At 56.5% G+C, this 24266-nt stretch overlaps 1 protein-coding gene across 8 annotated transcripts in view; it reads left to right on the top strand.

The window, feature by feature from the left end:
• Positions 1-23402, top strand: part of TLE3 (TLE family member 3, transcriptional corepressor) — a 31707-nt gene extending 8305 nt beyond the window's left edge. For 2 of the 8 annotated variants that reach the window (XM_055816838.1, XM_055816845.1), the window contains exons 6-21: positions 3594-3656; positions 4150-4254; positions 10901-11105; positions 12945-12961; positions 15207-15326; positions 15612-15662; positions 15844-15999; positions 16143-16275; positions 16530-16726; positions 17369-17445; positions 17658-17907; positions 18092-18339; positions 18657-18804; positions 20034-20184; positions 20652-20728; positions 20970-23402. In XM_055816838.1, the coding sequence (XP_055672813.1) occupies positions 3594-3656; positions 4150-4254; positions 10901-11105; positions 12945-12961; positions 15207-15326; positions 15612-15662; positions 15844-15999; positions 16143-16275; positions 16530-16726; positions 17369-17445; positions 17658-17907; positions 18092-18339; positions 18657-18804; positions 20034-20184; positions 20652-20728; positions 20970-21077 (2106 nt within the window). In that variant the 3' untranslated portion in view covers positions 21078-23402. The remainder of the gene's footprint in view (positions 1-3593; positions 3657-4149; positions 4255-10900; positions 11106-12944; positions 12962-15206; positions 15327-15611; positions 15663-15843; positions 16000-16142; positions 16276-16529; positions 16727-17368; positions 17446-17657; positions 17908-18091; positions 18340-18656; positions 18805-20033; positions 20185-20651; positions 20729-20969) is intronic. The other 6 variants (XM_055816881.1, XM_055816848.1, XM_055816857.1 and 3 more) reach the window with 6 other exon arrangements.
• Positions 23403-24266: the final 864 nt, after the last annotated feature.

The raw sequence follows: 24266 nt of genomic DNA, 5'->3' as shown, positions 1-24266 counted from the left end.
TTAACACCATGCCACTGCTGCTGCAGCCGGAGCTCCTGCCCAGCTCTTGACTTGGCTCCAGCCGAGGTTCTCCATGTCCTTAAGTGCTTTGGGTGCTGCTAGCAGCTCTGGCCATTTTAAGAGCGGGTGGCAGGACCTGCAGCCTGTGGCCAAGCAGTCTGTCTCTTGATTTATAACCGGTGCAAATGTTTTCTCTGATTTCCCCCCTCCCTGCTTGCAAAACATTGCCCCAAAAGTGTTTCTTGACTAGCATCAGGTCAGATTCCTGGCAGGGCTGTGGGGCTGCGGGGGGGATTAGTCAGGATTTCAGGTTCTCCTGACTCCTTGCCCTTTTTAACGAGCAGCACAGAGCCGCCCTCAGCATCCTGCTTCCCTGGGGTGAGCTTCCTGGGAGGTGCTCCCATGGGTGCCGGTGCTGGGCTGTGCGCCTCTCCTGGGGTGCCCTATGCAGCCCCCGGTCTTTTATCTGCCGCTCATTCACAGCCCCCATCTTGGTGCTGCACACCATGGTCCAGCGAAGATGCAGGGTGTCAGGAGGGGATGCGGAGGCTGGGATTGCCATGGCAACCTGCAGCAGGGGGGGGAATGGAGGTTTTTCTTGGCAAGAGTGGCTGAGGGGGGGCTCGGGGGCTCTGCTTCTCTGGGCCAAGGTGATGAATGAGCTCTGTTATGGGGAAGGTGTTGGGCATGAAACCCTCCCCTGTTCGCGGTGCGCCAGAGGATCCCCTTTCGCTCCTGATTAAACTTTTAATGGGGACAGCTAGAGTTTAATATGTGGGGGAATGGGAAAAGTTAAAGTGAACAAATATTTAAAGATTATTGAATCTCATGTTAACAGGAAACCTCATGGTTGTAAACACAATATTTTGGACATCTAATATCTTCTTGCTTGCTGAATCCCACGTGGGAAGGCTGTCTCTTTGCAGGACGCAAAGGTTTTCTTCAAATCTTTGTTGGAAGTTTGGGCAGATTGGATCTAAATGTGGAGGCGATGGGTCGTCATGCGTCTTTGTTTGTCTGGACCGTGTCAGTGCTCGATAGTGCCTGGGGAAAACTCAGCCCCTTCCCTCCCTCCCTCTGTGGAGGTGGTCTGTTTGGATGCTGCATTTTTCCTTTTACACCTAAAAGACCTTTGCGACACGCAGCCGGAGGGACTGCTCATGCTGGCACCGCTGTTTTCACCTCAAATAAGGATTGACTTTGTTCTAGAATTTGTTGGGGGCTGGCAAGAAAGAGCTCACAGGAGAAGCAATCATGCTGGAGGAGCAATACGCAGAGTGCTTGTTGCGTCCAGAATCCAATAGGCTTCATCTGAAGGAATAAATATTTAATGGAGCTGCAGTCTATATATAATCTAATCAATGCGTCGGTGCCAAAAAGGCCTTTAAAGAGGTTTACCTATCGCTGAGCAATGCGTGATGTGAGCGCCAGGGTGGTTGTCGGTGGCACTGCTGCCACTTTGAAGTGGCACCGCTTTGCTGGGGCGGCTGCGGTACGCACGGCGCCACCCGCGCTCCTGCACCACGCTCCTTCGGATGCGGCACTATGCCTGGGCTTGATTTTTTGCAGTTCCAGCTCACAGCCCTGTTTTGGGGCTGGGAGTGGTCGGCAGGCGATGCACCGCATGTTTGGTGTTTAAAAACTTGTACTGGCCGGAGCCCTTTTCCTCTGGGCAGGGAGTGTCGTGCCGTCACCAGCCGCCTGACGAGCCCTGCATCCTCGCGTTCGGGTCTGTGGAAATCCTGGCGGCTGCAGCACTTGCTTAGCTGCAGCCAAGGTACCTGAGTCCAAACCGTAGTCACTTCCAGATGCCTCTGGCTCGACACGGCACGCCAGCACATTCCCCTGACCTCTGGAAGGGCTAATAAAAGCATCAGGTGTAACCTAATCACAGGGGCGCTGTCAGAAAAGACGTCCAGAAATATCCCCGTCGCTTTGAAGCCAAAACCGGCGATGCCCGTGCAAAGGTGCTGCGGGAGCAGCAGGCGGGGGGTCCGGGGGGACCCCTTGCAGCAGGTCCCTGAGCTCTGGTGGCCATGGGGTCTCCGTGCGGTGGTTCCCTCTGCAGGGGTGAGTCTAGACTGGGGGAGATGGGAGTTCTCCTGCCATCTTCTTGCTTATGCTCATTCTGGGGCACGTTGGTTGTGCTTGTTGGGTTAGTCCTGCAGTAACACCAGTGCGCCCCAGCCATTGCCCAGCTCCTCAAAGCAAGGGTTGAGTGTCTGTTGTGGGATATTTTGTTGTGGTGTTTTGTTGCTTTTTTTCCCAGACTATGGGATTTGGGTTTTTCTTGCAGTATTTGAGAGCAGGTGGAGCTGAGAACCCCTCTGTGGGTCAGCACCCCACTGGGGTTGCAATCAAAAATCAGAGCTGCTGCAGGGCACATCCTGGGGGCTGAGCAGTGGAGGTGGGGGAGAGTGAAGCCTTGGGGTGCCGGGGGGTGGCGGTGGCGATTTGGGGAGCACGTGGGCAGCTGCTGGCTGTCTCGGGGGGGGAGGCACCTTGCCAATGGGGAGGCTGGAGCAAGACCCAGTTAATCACTTATGTTATTGATAACGAGCTGCTCAGGGCTGTCGGAAGGAATTTCTGGGGCGTTTGATTCTGTGCCAGGGCTCGGCTCCGGCCATTGTTGCGGTGCTGAATCCTCGCGGCTGCTCAGGCCATGTTTGAGTTGGACCAAAAGCTGTTTTAACAGCTGCCTCGGCTGGCGCAGCAGCCGGCGTTAACTCTTGGGAGCCAGGCAGCTCCGCGTGCCGAATGGGAGCATCCGTGGGGTGCGCGGCAGGATGGCACCTCCTGGCACCGGGCTGCCGGCTTGCCCCAGACATGGGCTAGGGTTATGGCTCCAGGAAAACGTTATTCCCAGTTAATGGAGGTGTTGTAGAAACCACAGTTTGACAGCGTAGGTTTGTTGTTAAACTCCCAAATAATGTGGTTGAGTGGATGGGTGTGAAGGGTTATGGGCTCAGCTTGCTGAGGATGACGAAAGGAACCTGGGCAGCTTCAGTTTGGGGTGGGGGAAGACCTCGGCAGTGCAGGGATCGGAGCAGCACCCACCAGCCCTCGCTGTTGACTAAACACTCGCTGCATAGGGCGGTGTGTTTGCCGAGGTTTCTTCTGAAGAAACCCAATGCCCGCAACTGAGTGCTGGGAGCAGAAGGTGATGGCAAGGGGCTGCCCCTGCGCGTGATCCCGGCTGGGTGTGCCAAACTGATTTTGTGTGACCCAGCCGCTTCAGAGAGCAGCAGCTGCTCGAAGGATGGGGAGCCGGGCTAACGCCTGGCTGTGTTTTCTTGCAGCCAGGGGAGTCCGGGCTGGTGCGGAGCTGCTGGGGCTGGTTGGTGATGCTCGGTCCCATGATTGGGACCAAAGCATCCCGAGAGCGTGGGGAACGGGACCCTGTCCCACAGAGCAAGCACGAAGGTGCTTTTGTTGCCTCTTCTGGGAGTCACCGCTTCCTCTTGTGTGGCTGGGAGGGGATGCACGGGGTGGGGGTGGATGCACGGTGCTGCTGCCGGGAAGCCTCGTGCAGGCCACGGGAGGTTGCTTGGTACTGACCGTTGCTTTTTCTTCTTCCTTTTTTTTTTTTTCAGACAGAAATTGCTAAAAGACTGAATACAATTTTAGCCCAGATCATGCCTTTTCTGTCACAAGAGGTAAGGATGTTTTCACACCCCAGATGTGGGGTGCTGCTTCTCCCAGGGGGCTTCCCCAGGAAGGAGTGCTGTGCCCTTTGGGGAGGGGGGATCCCACGAGGGGGCACGGACCTGTTCCCAACAAACCTGTGTTTTGGAGGTGCGGGGCTGTTCTGGGGCTCCCCATGAGAAAGGGGGCTCAGATCCTATGTGCGTGTTGCAGAACCCTCGGGGTAGGGGAGTGCCAGACCCTGTGAGGGGCTTTGCTTGGCTGTGGGGGTCTGTGCTGAGCCTGAGGAGCAAAAAGGGCTGCGAGGGGCTGCTCTGGCTCCCCCCCCCCCCCCCCCCCCCGTGGTCCATGGGGCAGTGTCCCTGGGCTGCTGCTCTTGTGAGCAAAATATAGACACAAAAAAAATAAAGAAAACGGGGGGGGGTGACCATCTCCAGGGGGTTGCACCTTGGTTGGGTGCCCCCTGCCAGGCTCTGACCTGGCCGTGCGCCTCTGTCCCCGCAGCACCAACAGCAAGTCGCACAGGCTGTTGAGCGTGCCAAGCAAGTGACAATGACGGAGTTGAATGCTATCATCGGGGTACGTGGACTTCCCAATCTGCCTCTCACCGTGTGTATACCCCTTTTATTCCTATCATTTACCATAATCAGAGGCAATCCTGTGCTCAGGCGGGGATAAAGAAGGGTGGCTCGCTACCCTGCGGCCCCCCCCCCAAACTACCAAAACTCCCCCAATCTGGCATTGAGCGAGACGGGGGGTGACAGCCACGGCTCGGGCAGCCCGGTCCCCCTCACCGGGCACTAATGCAGCACCAGGAGCCTCTGCCAGTCAAATTTGCTGTTCTCCATGAGATGGGGGAGGGTTTGGGGTGCAGAGCGGGGCTGAGTGCCCAGCGCCCTCCCGGAGCCCCCTGAGCCCAGGCATGTCTCTGCATGGGCTGTTGATGTGAAATGTGCTGTAAATTTGACAGAGTTGTTGTTCCATGCATTGACTTACCCGCTCCCGTCTTACTGGGCTCTCTCTCGCAGATCTTGGGTGGTGGGTTTTTTTCCTTAAAACTAACAATTTTTAATGTCTTTTTAATTGGTGTGATGGTCTCAGTCCTGCAGCAAACCTGTTCTCTATTGGAGCTGGGACATCAGTGTCCCCAGCCAGCATCCTGGGGAGGTGGCTCCAGAGCTGCTTTGGGTTTAGGTGTTTGTTTTCCAGAAAATACTGATTTTTAATTTTTTAAATTTTTTTTTTTTTGCACAACTATTTGCACTTCTTTCTTAAGCTACAAGGGACTTCATGATTCTCTGCATTGGACTTGCTCTTGTATATGTTTTTCTGGTTTTATGGGGGTAGCACCAAGTGCAGAATCGTGCTCCGGGCTGCAGCAGCAGCCCTTGGGGGGCTGAGGAAAGCCTGGCTGCAGCCGGATCCCTCACAGCGGGGCTTGTTGTGGCGGTGGCATTGGGAAGCGGTCCAGGCACAGGAGTGTGTCTCACTGGGGTGGCAGGCAGCACTGTGCAGCTGCTTGGCCTCCTGCCTGCTGCTGCCTGCACCTCACACCTTCCCGGCGGGCTGGGAGGTTGCATCCATGGCAGAGACAGCAAGCGAGGGAGATGCTCGGCTTTGATGAGCTGCTTTAAGTCGCAGCCAGGAGCCCAGGCAGCTAGAGGCAGATATTGGAATTCAATTAAGGTGAATGAGCGGGGCCTGTGACCCCCATTTTCAAGGTAATTGCTTCCTTGGATCAGAGCGAGTGTCATCCCATCATTAAGCAGCCAGGCATTTAATCGCTTTGCCTGACAAACTTTGAGGAGGCAGGAGTTACAGGCAGCTGGGGGAGCACAGGGCTGATCTGGGGGGGTGCTGGGGTGGGACAGGCAGCTGGGAGCATCCCCTCCCGCTGTGTCTTGTCGAGGGGGAGACCCAGGACAGCTGCTGCTGGGAGAGGGGCAAGCGCTGCCATGTGCTGGGATGGCTGGAAGAGGAGGGCAGAGCTTATCCCTGGGATGTGCTGCGTGTTCCAGGCAGATGCGGAGCTGTTTTGGGTTGTGGGTCTGTACTGCTTGGTGGCTGCTGCACCTGCTTGGGTGCCCCGCCGAGATGTGAAACCAAGAGGGGGCTGTTTTTTCCAGCAAACAATTTCTTCCCTTTATGCATGCGGTGGTTTGTTATTGTGGGGTTGCTCATGTGGGGCAGACCACTTGTGTGTGTTTGCTCTTTTCGAGTGGGAGAGGGCAGTGTGCTGGGGCATGCACAGCCCCCCGCATCCCACGGGATGCATCACCAGCGCAGGGGGATGGGTGGCTCTACTGTCCCCTGCCATGCCTTGCAGGAAGGGAAGACTACTATTTATAAACTGCACCAGCGTCTTGGTGCAGGTGCTGCAAACAAAAATCAACACACACAAAAAAAGCACCAAATCATTAAGACGTTTTTGGTTTTTGGTTTTTTTTTTTTGCCCCTTTTGAGGTCAAGAACTGTTAATTTTATGCATCTAGGCCATTGTCTCACAGTTCCTCTGCTTCAGGCTTCTGTGAAATTGAGCCCTTGATTTGGTTATAGCTCTGGAAATGATTAGACTACTTTACTAAATTTAACGCAAGTGGTGAACTTAAGTGGTGAACCATTAAATCGGTTAACAAAGGCATGAAGCATGATGTACATAATCCAATTAAAAACACTCTACATATGAGATATTCCTTGCCAGCCTTTCTCATAAATTGTAACCTCTTCATATCTTAACCATATTTGTCTGGCACATGCTGAGGGACCCCAGAAGGAAAACATCTCTGTGTCTGCGCATCTCCCACCAGCTCCTCTCGCCTGGCCTGGACCTGGGGCCTGAGCGATACTGACATCCCCCGCCGTCACCTGGGGCTGGGTTTGCAGCACCCTTGTCCACAGCCCCTTGCTGCAGGCTGGTGTCCTGGGCTCTGCAGGGAAGTCAGTCCAGTTTGGGGTACTGCCAGCAGCTGAGAAGCCCCAGCGCAGCATCCTGAGCAGGTCTGAGCTTGCTGTGCAGCTTGGGCACGCTGGGGAGGTGTTGGGAGGGTTGCTGGCCTCAGAAGGCTGCCCCAAGTCCTTGCACGTACCGCAGCGCGTGCGTGACTTTGAGCAGGACCCTGATCCTGCTTGGATGTGAGCAGCCTGCCTTGTCCCTGCCGTCGGTGGAGGCGTGGGGCACCCACCCCGGGCAGCTGGCTGCAGGCGCAGGGGTGTTTTTCAGGTGGTGAAGGTGGCTGAAGAGCTGCAGCCTGCCCTTCCCTGGGCTGTTTGCAGCAAGCCCCCCTGCGATGTTAATTTTTAAAAAAACCACCATTTTTCATTGAAGGGAATAAGGGGCAGAGGAGGGAAGACGGGCTTTTCAGCGAATGCTGAGTGAGCAGCATCACTGAGCTACACTGCATCCCTCTACACTGCGGAGTCCCGGGCGGATTTTATCCCGCTCTGTGGAGTCTCCAGGACGTGATTCCCGAGTGCCACGCAGGAGGGACATGGATCCACCACTCCCTGGGCCAACACACACAAACCCCGGGGGAGCGACACAGCTGGGAAGGATGGCAGAGGCAGCCGCGGGGAGCTGCGAGCGGAGCCTGGGGATCCTCCAGCACCCATGCGGGTACCCTTGCCCGCAGCGAGGATGTGCGCTGGACTTGTTGGCTTATCATCGTCGTCTTGCCATGGGAGTGACCTGGTTGGGGCATGGCTCCTTCCAGCAGTGCCGGGATGGAGGTCTGCAACCCTGAGATGTGATCTTCGTGACCCTGTGGAGATGTGGGCAGCCCAGCGCTGATGCTGGATGGAGGGATGAGGCTTCAAACCAGAGCTGCCTGGCAAGGAGGCTTTCCAAATGGATTCTGCTTGCTGGTTCCTGCATGCCAAAGGGGAGAAAAACACCTTTAAACATTACCTTGGGCCACAGTGGGATGTTGTGTCTTGACATTTGTTTCTACCCCCTGCACCGGAGCAGGGCTGCTGCAGCGTGGCTCAGACCCCACAGGGTCGGTCCCCTGTGGCTCATGGAGCTGTTGGATGGATGTATTTGCTGGCAGCATGTTGAAAGAAAAAAAAAAAAAAACAAAACGGGGGAGGAATCCAGCAGTTTTCTGCTCTGCTGGAGTGTGAAGCTGAGGGTGGTGATTCTTCCTTCCGTGTTCTACCCCACCTGGGTGCTGCTGCGCTTGCTCGTGGTGGAGCTGCTTTGTCTGCTGGGGCTGTGCCATGGCTGTGACCCTCATCAACGTCACTGGGCTGGAGTGTTGCTGCCTGGACCCAAGGGTGCCCAAGACACCATGTCCTTCTGGGGCTCCTGCTGCTGCAGGAGGTGGTCACCCTGGGCTGGAAAGCTCCTGGGAGGAGCGTTATGCAGTGCAGGTATTTCTGCTCACCGTGGAAGTTGGAAATTGCTGAGGATAAAGCATTGGATCTTGGTGTGTTCCAGCCCCACGGGAATGGGCACTGCTGGAGAGCTTGTAGGAGAGGAGCGTACCGTGCTGGAAAACCATCGGGGGCTGTTCCCTGGGATGATGCTCTGATAAAATGACCAGCCTTGCCTCTCGCCTAAATGGGTGTAAAACACGGCGAGATTGGGAGTGTAAAGAGCCTCACTGAGTTCAGCAAGAGCTGAGGCTCAGTTCGTTTTGCTTTGGTGTCGGAGGGATTGGTCTCCGCACGTGTGCGTGGTGAGGAGGCAGGGGCCGTGCCCTGCAGTGTCGAGGATGCACCGGCAAGGCGCTGGCACCATCTGGCAGAGCCCCTGGGGCTGGGGACCCCCTCCTGGTGCTCCCCTTGCCCTGCCTGCCAGGTCTCCTTACCCTGCTGCCTCGCACCTGCTGGTTTGAGGACACCTCCTCAAATGGAGGTCTGGAGGATGCTTCCCCTCTTCTGCCCTGTGGATGGAGCAGCCCAGCAGAAGCCAAAAAGCTCCTGCTTTTGAGGACAAAATGATTTATGCTTTTCCTATAACAGCACTGCAGAGGCCTAATTGCCTTCTCAATTTGGCTTCTGCCACAGCTGAGACCTCTGCGCTGCCCGGAAGAAGCTGCGTTTTAAGATAATGCATCTCCTCTGCCTCAGACTGCAGCTACTGCCGTTCAGATCCATGCCCGGCTCCGTCCTGGCTGGGGATTTCCCTCTCCCCTCGCACCAGGCTCAGAAACCGGAGCCTGGCAGGTGTGGGTCGCCCACCCGCTCTCCCTGCACCCAGCTCTGCCCTGGGCGGCAAGAGGCAGCTGGGTCCCGCTGTGCCCATCAGCGTGTGACAGCAAGTCACCCCTTCCTGCTGCCCCCTAAAATAGGTCCTTTAGTCGGGAGGTGGGTGGAACGTGTGTTTCCCCTGAAGACATGGCCTCAGTGTGGGGTTTTTTTTTTCCGAAAAGCTGCATCCTGGCTTTTGCTGCAGGGGCCACCGGGATGCTTGCAGGGGGTGCAGCCTGCCCTCAGCATGGCTGGGGCTGGGGTCTGTATGTACAGCCTTGCAGCACAGCCGACTGCTGCACCGTGGTGTTGGGGTGCTGCAGGGTCCAGCCTGCCTCGAGGGCAGCAGGAAAACTTTTAAGTGCATCTTCTGACAGGGCTGAGCTGTGGGTGCGAACCTCTGGGACCCCTCACGTTAAGCCCGCTCTTGGCCCTTTCCCAGTGTGTTTTTTGGACTGGTTGCAGTGACTGGTAACCCCCCACCACTTGCTGTTCAGGGGCACTCTGGTGCATCCATCCCCTTGCAGCGCTGGGGAAGATGTGCTGGAAATTTCCTTGTTGGAAGTGTTGGAAATGTCAGGTCCGCTGTGCCTGGGAAGGGGTTTTGGTGTGCTCCTGCTGCGCTTTGGGCTGAGCAGCAGCCCCTTGCTCCCTGGCTGTTGCTGGGAGCTGAGCCCCCCTGACCCTTGCAGGAGGACCTCCGCCTGCTTTCCATCTGTGCCCCCCAGGGTGCTGTGGGTTGGTGGGTGTTCACTTGCCGCACGGTGGGATCCTCCTCCGTGCGCAGCCTGGGTTGCTAGAAAGCTGCCTGGTCTGGTGACAGCTTCTGCCGCACTTAGTGGTGCTGGGGAGGGAGAAAATCTGATCTGACCTGGTTGGGGGGGGCTCTGCCATAGCTCGGCTGTCCCGTCCCCCCCAAGCCTATGATTCCCACTGAAGTCGCCCAAATGCAGCTTTCACCAGCAGCTAATAAGGTGCTGCTTGAAGTGGCTGTGGGTGCAGGCAGGGTTGGGAACACAAGCAGCAGCTCTGCGACCTTCCTGGCTGGACCGCTGGGGTCATTGGGGTGGGGGAGCTGCGGGAGCGGTGGCCTTGGGGCTCTTGGAAGTGACACCCTGGAGAACAGACAGATAGTAGCTTGCATTTTGGCTTATTTTTTCAAGTTTGTATTCGAAATAGAAATGAAAGGGGATGCGTTTGCTGTTCCCTTCCTCTCCTCAAAGCTGCAGATCAGCTTTTTCCAGCAGCTCCCAAGGCTGGGTGCATGCATGCCAGGATGGCCGGGGTTCACGGCTCCCCAAAGCCCCCGGGGGAGGTGGGGAGCAGCCAGGCGCCTGCAGACGTGCTGGGGACTGTGGGTGGTGATGTGCTGTGGCTGGGGGAGGGGGTGCACTTGCGGTTTGGCCAGCCCCATGCCCAGTGCAAGGGATGTCCCGCTGGTGTCAGAGAGGTTGGGAGCAGTAGGGTGGCAGGATGGGGCCGAGATACTGTGCAGGAGTTTTTCTTGTTTTCTTTGTGCTATCGATTGCCTTAAACCTTGAGCAAATAAGCAAAACTTCTCTTTTCTGAGGTGTCCTGGGAGGATCCTGGATGCTTGAGTTTTCTCTTTCTGATCTGGTTTAGCAGCTGGCACTCCAGCCAGAGCTGCTTTCTTCATCCTGGGTGGTGTTCCTTAATTTTTTTATTTTTTTTTTTTTTTGCTTATATCTATTGAAAAGCAAAACTAGCCAAGTCTGCAGTGATGATGTGAATTACCTTGAATTAAAGATGACTCCCATGGTCTGGCCAGGGGTGTGTGCCATCATGCACTCTTGCCACCTGGCTGCGTTGGGGATCATCCCCAGGGCCATACACGAGGCACCTTCCGTCCCTCCTGCTAACGGGGCTTCTCCTTCCAGGCAGCCAAGCAGGCAGCTCCCCAGGGCATCACCTGGCTGCCCTCCCGGCACGACGCTGGGCATGCCCCTTCCTGGCACTGCTCCCGCTGCCATGCCACTACTCGATGCCTCCAAATCCCCCCTGGTCCTGCTGCCCCCTCCCCGGCTCACTGGTGATTTCATTGCAGCAGCAGCAGCTCCAGGCCCAGCACCTCTCCCATGCCGCCCATGGGCCCCCGGTCCAGCTGCCGCCACATCCTTCGGGCCTCCAGCCACCGGGCATCCCACCGGTCACCGGCAGCAGCTCGGGGCTGCTGGCTCTTGGTGCCCTGGGCAGCCAGGCACACCTCGCCGTCAAGGACGAGAAAAACCATCACGACCTGGACCACAGAGGTGAGAGCAAGGGGGCCGGGTCAGTGTGGTCGTGGAATCACGGAATGGTTTGGGTTGGAAGGGACCTTTTAAGATCATTCAGTCCCACCCCTCCGCCATGGGCAGGGACACCTTCCCCCAGCCCAGGTTGCTCCCAGCCCCGTCCAGCCTGGCCTTGGGCACTGCCAGGGATGGGGCACCTACAGCATCTCTGGGCAGCCTGTGCCAACGCCTCGCTGCCCTCACAGTGAAGAACTTCTTCCTAATATCTAATTTAAATCAATCCTTTTCGAGATTGAAACCATCACCCCTTGTCCAGTTGCTACAGATCCTACTAAAAAGTCTGTCCCTATCATGCTTATGAGCCCCCATTAGGTACTGGAAGGTGCTGTAAGGTCTCTCTGGAGCCTTCTCTGGGCTGAACAACCCCAACTCTCTCAGCCTGTCCTCACAGCAGAGGTACCCCAGCCCTCTGATCATCTCTGTGGCCTCCTCTGGGCTTGCTCCAACAGGTCCATGTCCATCTTGTATTTGGGGCCCCAGAGCAGGTCCCTGGGGGCTGCTCATCACTGCGTTCTCTGGTGCTAAAAATGCCCTGGTCCAGGTGTGGTTCTGCTCCCACCGCCCCATCCCTCAGGGGAGCGGGCTTCAGGGAAGGGGCTCGTGCTTTTAGGGGTGCAGTTTTCCCTATATGATGCTTAAGCTCCTCAAATCAGCCTTGGTGGCCAAGGAAGGTGCTGCCGCTTGTGGGATATTCCCAGCGGCAGCTTCCAGGCGATGCCAAAGCTTTCCCTGCTTTGCTTGTTTGCTGAGGTCAGGATGCTTCTTGAGAGCAGCCTGGGGCTGGCGGGGTCTCGGGGAGGAGGGGACCTGCCTCCAGACCGAATCCCTCTTTGCTGGTTTAGGGCAGGGAATGCAAATTGCCTCAGGAAATGGCACAGGCGGAACGATCTGGTGGGTTGAGCTGCTTGTGTGCCCCCCGAGTTTACACACAGGTCTGAGTCCCCATGGGCTGTGGTGGAGTCTTGCTGCAGATCCTGTGTTCCCATTCAGCCGTGCCTTCATGGCAGAGCAGCCTTCCTCCTCTCCATCACTGCCAGACACTTTCGATGGTCTGGAAACCAGCAATATTCACTGTAAACCTGCTGGGTTTTCTTCCTGTTAGCGGTAAGACAATCTTTCAGAAGATAAAATGATTCATGAGATGGGTTGCAGGCCAGCAGCGTTGAAGATTTTCCTTGCAAATCCCTCTGCCTGTTAATACACCAAGATCCGAGATCTTTCCCCTTAGCATGCCCATCTGCAGGGCACTTATCCAACAGCCTCACGAAGCTGCTGGTCTCTTCTGCTGGTGGATCTGGGGTGGTTGTCCTCCCCATGAAAGCCAGTGAGGGAAAAAACCCATCACGATCGGTGGCAGTTATCCAGTTACATTCATTTTTATGCATGGATTCAAACTGCCGGGAGATCCCAGGGCAAGCGAATGGCTGAACCACAACCCACCCGTGTGGCTGCGGAGATGGGTGGTGGGGACCTTCTCCTGGGTTTGTGACTTGGGGTACACGTGCCGTCGGCGGACGCCGTTCCATTTGCCTTTCAGGGTGTTTCCCTCGGCCCCATGTGCTTTGCCAAATAAATCACATTGGCAAAAAGAAGGAGGCAGGAGGCAGTGGGGGGACACAGGGGGATTTGAAAGCGAAGCCCAGGAGAGCACAGGAAGGTTTTGAGTTAAGGCAGGAGAGTGTCCGGTGAGGAGCTTCTAGGTTTATTTTTCTGTTTTAAGACTTACTCTAACTTGCTTTATTTTTCTGTCTTCATTTTGGCTGTGACCTCACCTCTGACATCGGCTTCCTCTACAAGAGCGAGACTCAAGTGCAGTAAGTCCCGTTACCTCCTTTTTTCCCCCCGTCAGTTTCTGGGGGGTGCGTGTTTGTGTTTTATCTGTTGTTTTAAAATACAGGCTTGAGGGTGTGAACCTTTTGCACAGGTCCTATTTAATAAATAAAATTAAAAATAACCCCCCACCCTGAGTGGAGGAGCTGCTGGGCTGTTGGCTGTGCCAGGGGGAGTGGAGCTGCCGCCTCTGGGCCAGTTATGAGATTTGGTTTAAATCTTTTTGATTGCTGCGGAGCTTCGAGATTCGGTTTCAATTGACTAAGCCCTGTGAATGAGCGCAGTCAAGTCTGCCTGGCTAAAAATCCTTCGGCGATTAGGAAAGCTATTTTATTCCTGATCACTCTTCTATTATCTTGGGTCATCTAATCTGTTGGGATGGGTTTGGCTATTACGCTGTGTTAAGTAGGACTTGGAAGGTCAAGCAGTTAACTAACCAGCTAAATAACCGTGGTGGAGGGCAACCATCACCTCCAGCACGGCTGCTTTTTATTTGTGTCCCCGACACCTCGGTGTTAATAGCAGCAGTTTGGTTCTTGTTTTGGCTGGGTGCAGTGCCTGAGCATGGATGGAGAGCGCAGGGAATATATTTTTTTCGGTGGGCAGAGCCTGGTGGGGGGCTGCCCTCCCCGTGGAGGGGGGCTGAGCCTGCGCCCCCCACCCCGGGGTGCACAATGCCGCCGTCTCGGGGAAAAGCTGGCAGGACAAAGCCTGGCTGAGCCATGGCTTTGCAGCGATTTCCTGCCATCCCCGAGCCCACAAATGGGCCTTTTGAGAGCTGGGGGCGGATGGGAAGAAAAGTGCCATTTAAGGGGGGAGAGGGGAATTGGGCATCATTAACCTGCTCCTTCAGCGGGGAGGGGGCCGTCAGAGATGGGAAGGTTCCCGATCTATAAAATAAAATACAGGGTATTCCCCGTGGAGGTTTAATGCGCACGATAATCAGTTAGTCATTCATATTTTCCTAGCCTTGCCTGTGCAATAAAAAATATTTAGTTTCTTGGCAGCGGGCCAGTGGCGGGCTGAATGGATCGATGCCTCTAAATGCTTGACATGATTCTCTGGTAGCTGCGAGGTTTTTCAGCATGACTGCCTGAGAAGAAAGACCCCGGTGTTATCCAAAGCTGCTTATTGGGTACCGAGGAGAAACATGAACTGCTTTAGTTCTCCCTTTCAGCTGGGAAAGAAAGGCAGGCAGAGGAGCTTAGGAACATTTCTGCTTAGCAGGGGTGGCAGGCTCTGCTACAAGACATGAAATGATGGTAATTTCTCCTGCTGCTCTGAGAAACTAATTGAAGGGCATCTGCGCAGGGCTGGGGCTGTGCTGCAGGGCGATGCAGGGCTGGGCTTTCTCTGGCGCTCTCAAGGTGGTTTTGCGCTGCCATTTTTGCTCCCGGCGCAATCCCAGCATGCGAGGGGCTTTCCTGGGAATGCCGGCATCTCCTGGGCTTTGTTACTTGAAGCGAGCACAGACAGCCCCCCCCCCTCCCGAGCGGAGCTGTGCAGCGGGGCGCCTGGTGACGTGGGTTTTTCCAAACATTTTTTGGATGCCTTTTGGCTCGGCTGCTTGTCTGGCTTGTCTGGGGCTGGGATGAAGCGGTTCCTTTGCTCCCCTAATAAATGCCGGGGATGAGGCCCCTCAACACTGCTGATTCTGGGGGAAGCACCCATGGGCTCTCGTGGGTGCCAGCCCTTGTGCAAAGCCCTTCCCGTGCCCAGGGTTGTGCAAAGCTCTGGTGCTCCCCCCGTCAGGGGCAGAGGACGATGTGGAGATGGGGCTGGTGTAGGGGAGCACAGCTTATCCCCTCTCTGCATTCACCAGTACCTGCTGGTGGATCCCAGCGGCTGCTGGGAGCTGCTGCAATTGCCCACAGCCTCCTCCCAGGGTCTGCCTTTTGAAACAACAACCAGCTCCCTTTTTCCCGCTCTGCTTTTGCAGTAAATAGGCTCAGGTGCCCATGAGCAGCCTTGCTGGAGCGGAGCAGCCATGCGGGGCTGCCCCGACAGCATCCCCGGGGCTCAGGGCGATGCTCAGTTTGGTGGCGGCCAGCCCCCAGCCCTGGCTGCCCCTGTCCCCTGGCATGGTGGGCTGCAGAGGCTCAGCCCCCCGGCGGGGTTTTGCAGTCTGGGGCAGGGCTGGCTGGCTGTTTGCAGCACCCTCTAAGCTGCTGCTCGTGAAGTCTTGTTGCCTTCTGCTTCCAACACTAGAAGTGTCTTTTGTTTTTGCAGAATAACTCCGTTTCGCCCTCTGAGAGCCTGAGAGCCAGCGAGAAGCATCGGAGCTCCACAGATTACAGCATTGACTCCAAGAAGCGGAAAGCAGAGGAGAAGGACAGCATGAGCCGATATGTAAGTGGCAGGGATGGTCTGCAGCCGGGTCCAGTGGCTGGGGGACCCCTAGAGCCCCCGGGGGATGCGGTCATGCCAGGCATGGGGCATGCGGCATGTGTGTGGGCAGGACTTTGGGTGGGAGAAAGTGAGGTTTGGGTAATATTTTCCAAATGCGGCATGGTAACTTGTGTCATGCTGCTGGGGGGGGGGGGGGGGGGGGCGGAGTTGGGCTCCCTGGGGGGCTGCCCCCCACCCCAGGGTATGGCAGCTCACTGCAGGATGTAACTCAGCGCTGTGTTTCAGGACAGCGATGGTGACAAGAGTGATGACCTGGTGGTCGACGTCTCCAATGAGGTGAGCCATGGGGGTGTTCTGGCAGATTTGCTCCTCTCCCGTGGTGTGGTGGGGGTTTGGAGGGTGGGGGGCAATGCCTTAGGGGCCCCCTGTCACCAGCCCCGTTCCTGCCTGGAAGAGGAGCCAGAGGGAGCTCTCCCCCCTGCTGGGGGGGGTACCAATGCTTTCTCCTGTCTCGCAGGACCCTGCCACCCCCCGGGTTAGCCCAGCCCACTCCCCCCCAGAGAACGGCATAGACAAAGCCCGCGGGCTGAAGAAGGGGGACGCACCAAACAGCCCGGCCTCAGTCGCCTCCTCCAGCAGCACTCCCTCCTCCAAGACTAAAGACCTGGGCCACGTATGTCCTTCGCTCGGCTGGGGCGGGGGGGTCTGACCCTGCCAGCTGTGGGTGCTTGCTGGGTCTGGGGTCTTGGTGAGCAGGGGCTGTGGATGCCAGTGGTTGAACCTCATCCTCCTGTTTTTCATCCTTTCTCCTTGCAGAATGACAAATCGTCAACGCCCGGGCTCAAGTCGAACACTCCGACGCCAAGGAACGACGCTCCAACCCCGGGGACGAGCAGCACCCCAGGGCTGCGGCCAATGCCTGGCAAGCCGACCGGCATGGACCCCCTGGGTGGGTACCAGTCCCCTGGTGCCACCTCTGCTGCTGTCCCCAGCACAGCTTCAGCCCGTGTCCTCTACTGGGAGCACGGCAGCTTTGAGGGGGTTCAGGTTTATCGGGGACCAAATCCAGGGCAGCTCAGGGGGTCCCGGTGCCAGAGATGGGGTGCGGAGGGAGGTCCAGCCTTTGCATCTTTGCCTCTGGGGGGAGTGGGGCTGGATGCTGGTGGGCTCCGTCACCTGACCGTGTCCCCAACCCTCCCTCAGCCTCGGCCCTGCGGACACCCATCTCCATTGCGGGCTCCTACGCGGCTCCCTTCGCCATGATGGGGCACCATGAGATGAACGGCTCGCTCACCAGCCCTGGTGCCTACGCGGGGCTCCACAACATCCCCCCACAGATGAGCGCTGCTGCCGCTGCCGCCGCCGCCTACGGCCGGTCACCAATGGTGAGCTTTGGAGCTGTACGTAGCACTTTTAGCTCCTTTTCTCGCTCCCGGTGGGGTGGGTGGGTGTGGGGAGGGTCTGGGTGTGTGTGTAGGGGTGTCTCCCGTGTGTCAGCTGTGAAACTGGGGCTCCTCACTAGCTGATTCATCTGCTGTTGAAGGGTGCTGTGTGTAGAGATGCCTCCCCACGGGGTGATGTGCATGTACCACTACATGGGGGTTTATCCTTCCCCCTGGGTGCATGCAAAGTACCCATTATGCAGCCCCATTCCCATTACTCTTGCTAAACACTCGATGGCATGCTTTAAGGCAAAACACAGTCAAAACAAGAAGTAAAACACTGCCCTTAAATGTAGAGATGGGGGTTTCTGCAGCTGGGGTGGTGGGCATGGCTTGGCTGCTCCCGTTGCTGGGCATTTGGGAACAGCATGGGGAGGGTGAGTGTCGCACACTGTGCCTTGCAGACCCCAAACCTTTGGCTGATTCCCCAGTCTTTCCCCCTTCCTGCCAGGGGAAAAAATAACAATTCGTTACTGAGCAGTAAGGGGGATGAGGGAGCCGCCGAGTGTCCCCCCACCTGCCTGGGCTCATGGATGGGAAGCTGTTCGCTCGCGTGCTCCGCTCGTGTCCGGCCTCACCCGTGTCTGTGTGTCTCGGCAGGTTGGCTTTGACCCACACCCACCCATGAGAGCCCCCGGCCTGCCCTCGAGCCTGGCGTCCATCCCGGGAGGGAAGCCGTAAGCCCCTCTTTGTCTGTTTGCCTGCTGGGTGGGCATGGGTGCCCGGGAGGGAGGTGAGCGTGGGGCTGGGGCCAGCCCAGCCCCCGGCTTGCTGGGGCAAGGCATGACCCGGCAGCCGGGTTGCAATGCCACCTGCCTGCCCCTTATGCTGGGTTTGCAGCAAACCTCTGTCTGTGGGGCTGACCCCCCTGTTTGCCCTCCCCTGACAGTGCCTACTCCTTCCACGTGAGCGCCGACGGGCAGATGCAGCCGGTCCCCTTTCCCCACGATGCCCTGGCGGGTCCCGGCATCCCACGGCACGCCCGGCAGATCAACACGCTGAGCCACGGGGAGGTGGTGTGTGCCGTCACCATCAGCAACCCCACCAGGCACGTCTACACGGGCGGCAAAGGGTGCGTGAAGATCTGGGATATCAGCCAGCCAGGCAGCAAGAGCCCCATCTCCCAGCTGGACTGCCTGGTAAGGGGGCTGGGGGCGGCATGGCCGCGCACGGGGGCTGGAGCATCCCTGATGCACACACAAGCGAGCAAGCCGCAGTGGATTGCCGCTGGTCCCCAAGCGCATGTTCCCCCTGCTTTCCCCTACCTTTACCATGACAAGTTGTTCTCTGCTGTCCCCCAACGCCACCTCTGTCCCCCTCCAGAACAGAGATAACTACATTCGCTCCTGCAAGCTCCTTCCCGATGGCCGCACGCTGATCGTGGGAGGGGAGGCGAGCACGCTCACCATCTGGGACCTGGCTTCCCCGACACCCCGCATCAAGGCCGAGCTGACCTCCTCTGCCCCCGCCTGCTACGCCCTAGCCATCAGCCCTGATGCCAAAGTCTGCTTCTCCTGCTGCAGCGACGGCAACATCGCCGTCTGGGACCTGCACAACCAGACGCTTGTCAGGTGAGCCAGCCTCGGCACCTGGCCGCGGCACGAGGGCTGGGAGCACTGCAGCTTGCTCTTCTCCGGAATTGGGGTCTTTCGGGCCACGTTTTGGCATGAGGACCTCAGGGATGGCGACAAGAATGCTATCTTGTGATGCTTGGTAAGTGAGCCTAGGAGGTTTGGCCAGGATGGCAAAGGATGCTCCCTGGGTAGGTGTCCAGGCATGGTTGGTGTGGAGAAGCCTCGTAAATGTAGCCTGAGCACCTTGAAACAACCTGTGTGCTTTTTGCTAGTGTTCCCCTTGAAGATTTGTGTTATCTTTTTGCTGCTTAAAGGCAATTTCAAGGCCACACGGATGGTGCCAGCTGCATAGATATCTCGCATGATGGTACGAAGTTGTGGACAGGGGGTCTGGACAACACAGTGCGTTCCTGGGACCTGCGGGAAGGGAGGCAGCTCCAGCAGCATGACTTCACCTCCCAGGTAAGCAGGGGGTGCCCGTGGCCCTGGGAGGGGGGGAACAACCTTGCCTCATCGTGCAGCTCCTTGTGGAGACCCCATGGAGGGCTTTAACCGGGGCAGTCTGCTCAGCATCCAGCTCCTGTGTGACTGTGGGAGGGGGCTTTTCCTGCTGGGAAAATGGCCTGCACAGGCCCCTGTTAGCTCTGTGCATGGTTGTCCGCACTGCTTTAGGTGAAACCCAAGAGTCTTCAGGGTGGTGAGAGCTCTGGGGCTCCCTGACTCTTGTTTCAGCTCCTCTTTCATCGCTTTTTCATCTGCTGCAAGGCTGGGCTGCCATTAGGAAAGCAGTGCTTGCCCAGGGCCACCTGTGGATGTCACAGGCTGGCTCTAGGTGCCTTGCAGGTGAGATGGCTGCAGGTCTCAGGCTCTGGCCACCTCCTGCAGACCCTCCCGGAGCCCTTGTCCAGAGGGGCAAAGCTGGGACTTTGTGTCCTCTTGGCAAGTGTAGCAGCATCCATGGGGCTCAAGCTGTCCCAGCATGTGCAGGTCTTGCACAGCTGCTCCTAATTTATGGATGTGCCTCTCCAAACCCTGCTGCACCTCTTTGGAGCTGGCCAGCAACCTCCACCAGTGCCGTACAGCTGGTGAAACTGGAGTTGTGTGGTCAGGGTCAAGAACGGCAGCCGGGTGGTCAAGGTCTCCGCTGTGTGCCAGCCACCAGCCCCATGGCACAGCATTAATACTCGCCGTCATGGAGCTGGGCATCCAGAAGCCGTGCCACCAGGGTTTCCAGCACATGAGTAGCTGTGGCTTAGAGCTTATTTAGTCCTACCTCGTTCCACACCAAGTTTTCCTCTTCTGGAGGATGCCAGGAAGGTACTTTCTGTCCAAAGGCACAAGTGCTGTCCACGGAAGAGGCTGCGCTTCAGCTGGGGCAGGAGCCGGGGCTGTGCTGCAGAGACAGACACCATCGCCAGCTTCACTCTGCCCATGGATCGGTGGCTGGGGGGTGATTTAAGAGGACCTGGCCATGTCCTTCCGTGCCGTTCGGGCTGTTTCTCTTCTGAATTGCTGGCCTTGCTGCCAGCGCTGCGGGCAAAGCAGTCACGATATTGAACTCTCTGAGGGGTCGGCCCCCAGCTCAGCTTGTGCCCGGGCAGTGGGTATCCCTGATGGGGGGTTGCTGGGGCTGCAGGCAGAGCCTGGTGGGTGCAGGCTGCCCCTCTGAGCACCCCTCTGCCCCCCTGCAGATCTTCTCACTGGGGTACTGCCCGACGGGCGAGTGGCTGGCGGTGGGCATGGAGAGCAGCAACGTGGAAGTGCTGCACCACACGAAGCCCGACAAGTACCAGCTGCACCTCCACGAGAGCTGTGTCCTCTCCCTCAAGTTTGCCTACTGCGGTAAGCAGCTCCGGTGCTGCGCTCGGCTCCTTCGGTGGCAGCTGGGCGTGCACATGAAGAACCATGGCAGGAAGGGACAACGTGTGGCACGGTGGTGTGGCGCTGAGGATGGACCAGGATCCATCCCACGGATGGCGCATTTGGGGATTGTCCTGGTAAAATGATCTCGGTTGTGGCTGCCGCCTGCCACATCGCGTGACGGGAGGTGGTGAACCAGCACCTGCTCGTGCTGGAGTGCATCCCGGTGGAGGGGGGCTGGGGTGAGCATCTCTGGAAAACCTCCAGGCTGTTCATTTTGTCCAAAATCTCCACTTTCTGAGGTTAAACAGCCAGAAGTCTCTGGGGGGGCAGGGGCAGGGGCAGGGAGATTTTGGCTTCAGGGTCTGGCCAGTGGCTTTGGCGCTGCTGGCCACAGGGAGTCGGCAGCGGCAGCTTTCGGCTGCTGACGCTGCTTTTCCTGGGCACAGGTAAATGGTTTGTGAGTACTGGAAAAGACAACCTGCTCAACGCCTGGAGGACGCCCTACGGAGCGAGCATCTTCCAGGTAGGAGGCTGCTTCTGGGGCTGGGCATGGGGGTGGGCTACACCCAGACCCCCTTCTCGGCATCATCCTGGAGAGGGGAAAATCCTTTTGGGGTGGCCAGATGGGTACCCAGCCTGCGGGATGTAGTGAGAGCACCAGCATGGATGCTGCTTGGTGGAACACAGCCGCGGCAGCCTCATCGGGGAAACCAAACTGATGGTTTTTTTGGGGGGTTTCTCCCCCCCTTTTTTTCCCCCCCCAGTCCAAGGAATCCTCGTCTGTCTTAAGTTGTGACATTTCAGCAGATGACAAGTACATCGTCACGGGCTCTGGTGACAAGAAGGCCACAGTCTACGAGGTCATCTACTAACTGCGGATTTTATAGCAGGGCTGGCAGCTCCCAGCCCCGGCCGTGGCAGGACTCGGGCGGCCGGCGGGCAGCGGCCGGGGGCTCGGGGGGGCTGCCCCAGGGTGGCCCCGGGGGCTCGGCCACGAACCGGCTGCTCTGGCAGGGCTCTGCCTTGAGGGCCCGGCGTACAATACACACGGATTTATTTGGAGGTCTGCAAATATGGCACACATTGAAGCCCTAAACAAATTTTTGTTTGGTTTTAGGGTTTTGGGTTTTATTTTGATTTTTTTTGTTTGTTTGTTTTCTGGTTCTTTCCGTCTGCGCTTTGGTGGCACTATAAAGGACTTATTTTTTATTGTGACTTTTTTTTTTTTTGTGCATCCTGCATAAGACTTGTGAAAAATGTAAATAACGGACTAGTAAATAGCATTGGAAGGGTGGGGGACCCCTCCCGGTACACTAGTTGTGTATTTTTCGTCTGCTGTAATTGTATTCCACTGATGGTTTTGGTGGTGGCAATTTTATTTTTTTTTTCCTTACCCCCTCAAAGCGTCCGTTGGGACGTGACTTTGCCATGCAGCGCGTAACCAGGCTGAGCAAAGATGTCCACTGGTGAAAGTTGTTCCTACTGTCGTACCCGTGCGTTGTTCGGTGTGTTAGTGATGGTGGGACGCTGCTGGGACCGCGGGGGACTCGGTCGGATCCTCAGCTACTGATGGGACATCAGCAACACAATCACCTTTTTTTATATATGGATTTTTTTGTGCTCGTATGTTTGAAGAAAAGGGGAAGCCCACGCTGCGGGATCGTCTGCGCAAGCCCTTCTTGGTCTTCGGACAGAAGCAATGAGGAGTGATTTCAAAGAAAGCATAGTAAATTCAGCTCAGGGAGCCACGAAAGATAATAGCAACTTATGTGTTTTGTATTCAAATGAAAGTAAAGAATTAGAATTGATAACCTTTAAAATACAGTTTTTTTAAAAGCAAAGTTTACTAACAAGTAGGGTTTGTGTGTGGTGGGGGGAAGGGGCTGGCTTTGGTAGGGTCCTGTGGGCTATATGGTCTTGTGTCTTCTGGTTATATAGGTTCTGATGAAGCAAACCCCCTCCCCCCACAGGCCTGCATTTCAGCATTTTGTACTAAAGGGTTAAAAAAAAAAAAAAGACGTAACAGGAAATAAAAGTATTTGTGTAGCAGAAGCGCTCACCCTGTATTGTAGCATATGGAAGAGAATTTTTATACTACATTTTTATGGATTATTTTTTGATTTTAATCTGGTCAAAAATAATAATTGCTTAGGCTTCAGGTGAGAACTGCCTGGTTTACAGACGTGGATAGTACAGATGGGGGAGAGGAGGATGGAGTGGAGGTGGTTGGTACCTGGGGTGTGCGCTTGGCATCGCATCCCTCCGAGCAGCTGCTCTGGGGCCGGGAGAGGCGAGTTGGGGTTGGAAGGAGGTCTCATGGGAAATGATTTGGGTTGGGGTTTTTTTTCTTTTCTTCCCCCCATCAAAATAAGAGGATTTGGAGATGTTTTGCCCTTTTATGTTCAAAAGAAAAAGAAGGGGGATGTCCTAGGAAAACAGTGTCTGCTGTGTGCGGCTCGTTGGTGCTCGCTGCGTGCTGCCTCGGCCAGGGAGGAGATGGGATTGATCTTGTGCGCTAATTACCCAGCGAAGGAAAAAGCAAGCTCTTTAAACCTGCATTTAGGGAAAGTGTTCTAAGGGCGGGCGGTTTGGCTCAGAAAAGTCACTCTGACAAGGCCCCCGGTGCCAACAGCCCCACGCTGGCGCCTGCTGAGGGGTTTGGCAGTGCCCTCTGTGTGTTTTGGTCCCCGGGGCTGATGCGGTGGTAGCTCCAGGTGTCCCCCTGCACCCCCAGACTTGGGACCAGTGTCTGACCCCCTGGTGTTTGTGGAGCATCCCCCCTCTTTGCATTGATGGGGAGGTGCATTTGAAAGGGCTGGGGAGCTTTGGATTGCCCCTGTGGCAAACTCCTCCAGCAGTAAGGTCACCCCCAGCTCGTGTCCCACATGGTCACTGGTTTGCAAGTTGGTGCTTCATTTTCCTCCAAAAAAAATAAAAATAAAGGAACTGCATGTACTGGAGCTGGCGGAGGGTTACTGAGTCAGACTTCTCAACTTTACACCAAAGTATGTAGCAGAATATGTACAGCTGTTAATAACTACAACTGGTTTTTGTAAAAAAGGGAGAAAAAAGAAAAAAAAAAGCAAAAAAGAATAAAAAAGTAAATGTAATGAAGCTCAAATGAAAGCAAAGTGTCTATAAACCATTTGCTCTCTGAAAACCTGCACTGAGTTGTTAATAAAAGCAAGCAAAGCAAGCGAGGGGCTGTTGTTGCTGTGCGGTGGGGCTGGGGGCTACAGGACACCCCTGGGCTAGGGACCCCATTACTGATGGGGTGACGGTGGAGGTCGGCTGAAGCAAGAACCGAGCTCAGGACTGATGGGAGCCACCGATTGCAGCCCCCAGCCCTTGGCTTCTCCCCATCCTCATGGTGCTGGGTGCTGCTGCAGCGAGTCCCTGGGCACCCTGGACCCCATCGCTTCTTTTTAATTCCCGAAAGCATCACCCAGCTGCCTTATTTCTGCTGCTGCAAGCCTGCAGGGAGGACTTTGGGAGGCAGAGGCAGGGCTGGGAGCAGGAGCCCTGCACTCCGGGGGGATGCCGAGGCAGGGGGGCAGCGCTCGGGGTGCCCGTGGCTGCAGGTGGGATGCTCGCTGTGCCTCAGGGACTGGGTCGGGGGGCCCCAAAACCATGGGGCATGAGCACCCGCGTTCCTGCACTCTCAGCCCGGGTGCCCCTGACAGAGACAAAGCACTTTCCTTGAACTAGGACATATGTACCGTCCTACGGGGGCTTCCCTGTGATGTATTGAACATGACAGAGCCTGCTGCGAGGGAGAAATAAAAAGCAGGAGCAGCACTCTAACTGCTTGGTTTCCCGATAATGTACAGCGGTAAATGGTTATGAGTGCATTTAAATCTGATTTTAAGCTGGATGGAATGAGGGGCTTACACAGGGGACCATTAAAAGATAAAAATTGCAAGAAATCCTTTGTTGTAAGATTTCGGAGAGCCTGGCACCGGGGAGTGGAAGGGTTCGGCAGAGCCCGGCATCCCCCCAGTGCTGCCCCTTCGGGCACCTGATCTGCTGCGGCTTCTGCTTTCAACAGTTCCCAGCAAACT

Source organism: Falco peregrinus, chromosome 1 (assembly GCF_023634155.1).
Source record: "Falco peregrinus isolate bFalPer1 chromosome 1, bFalPer1.pri, whole genome shotgun sequence".
Taxonomy (NCBI): Eukaryota; Metazoa; Chordata; class Aves; order Falconiformes; family Falconidae; genus Falco; species Falco peregrinus.
Note: the sequence above shows the minus strand (reverse complement) of the source record. Positions and strands in the feature narration are given on the sequence as shown.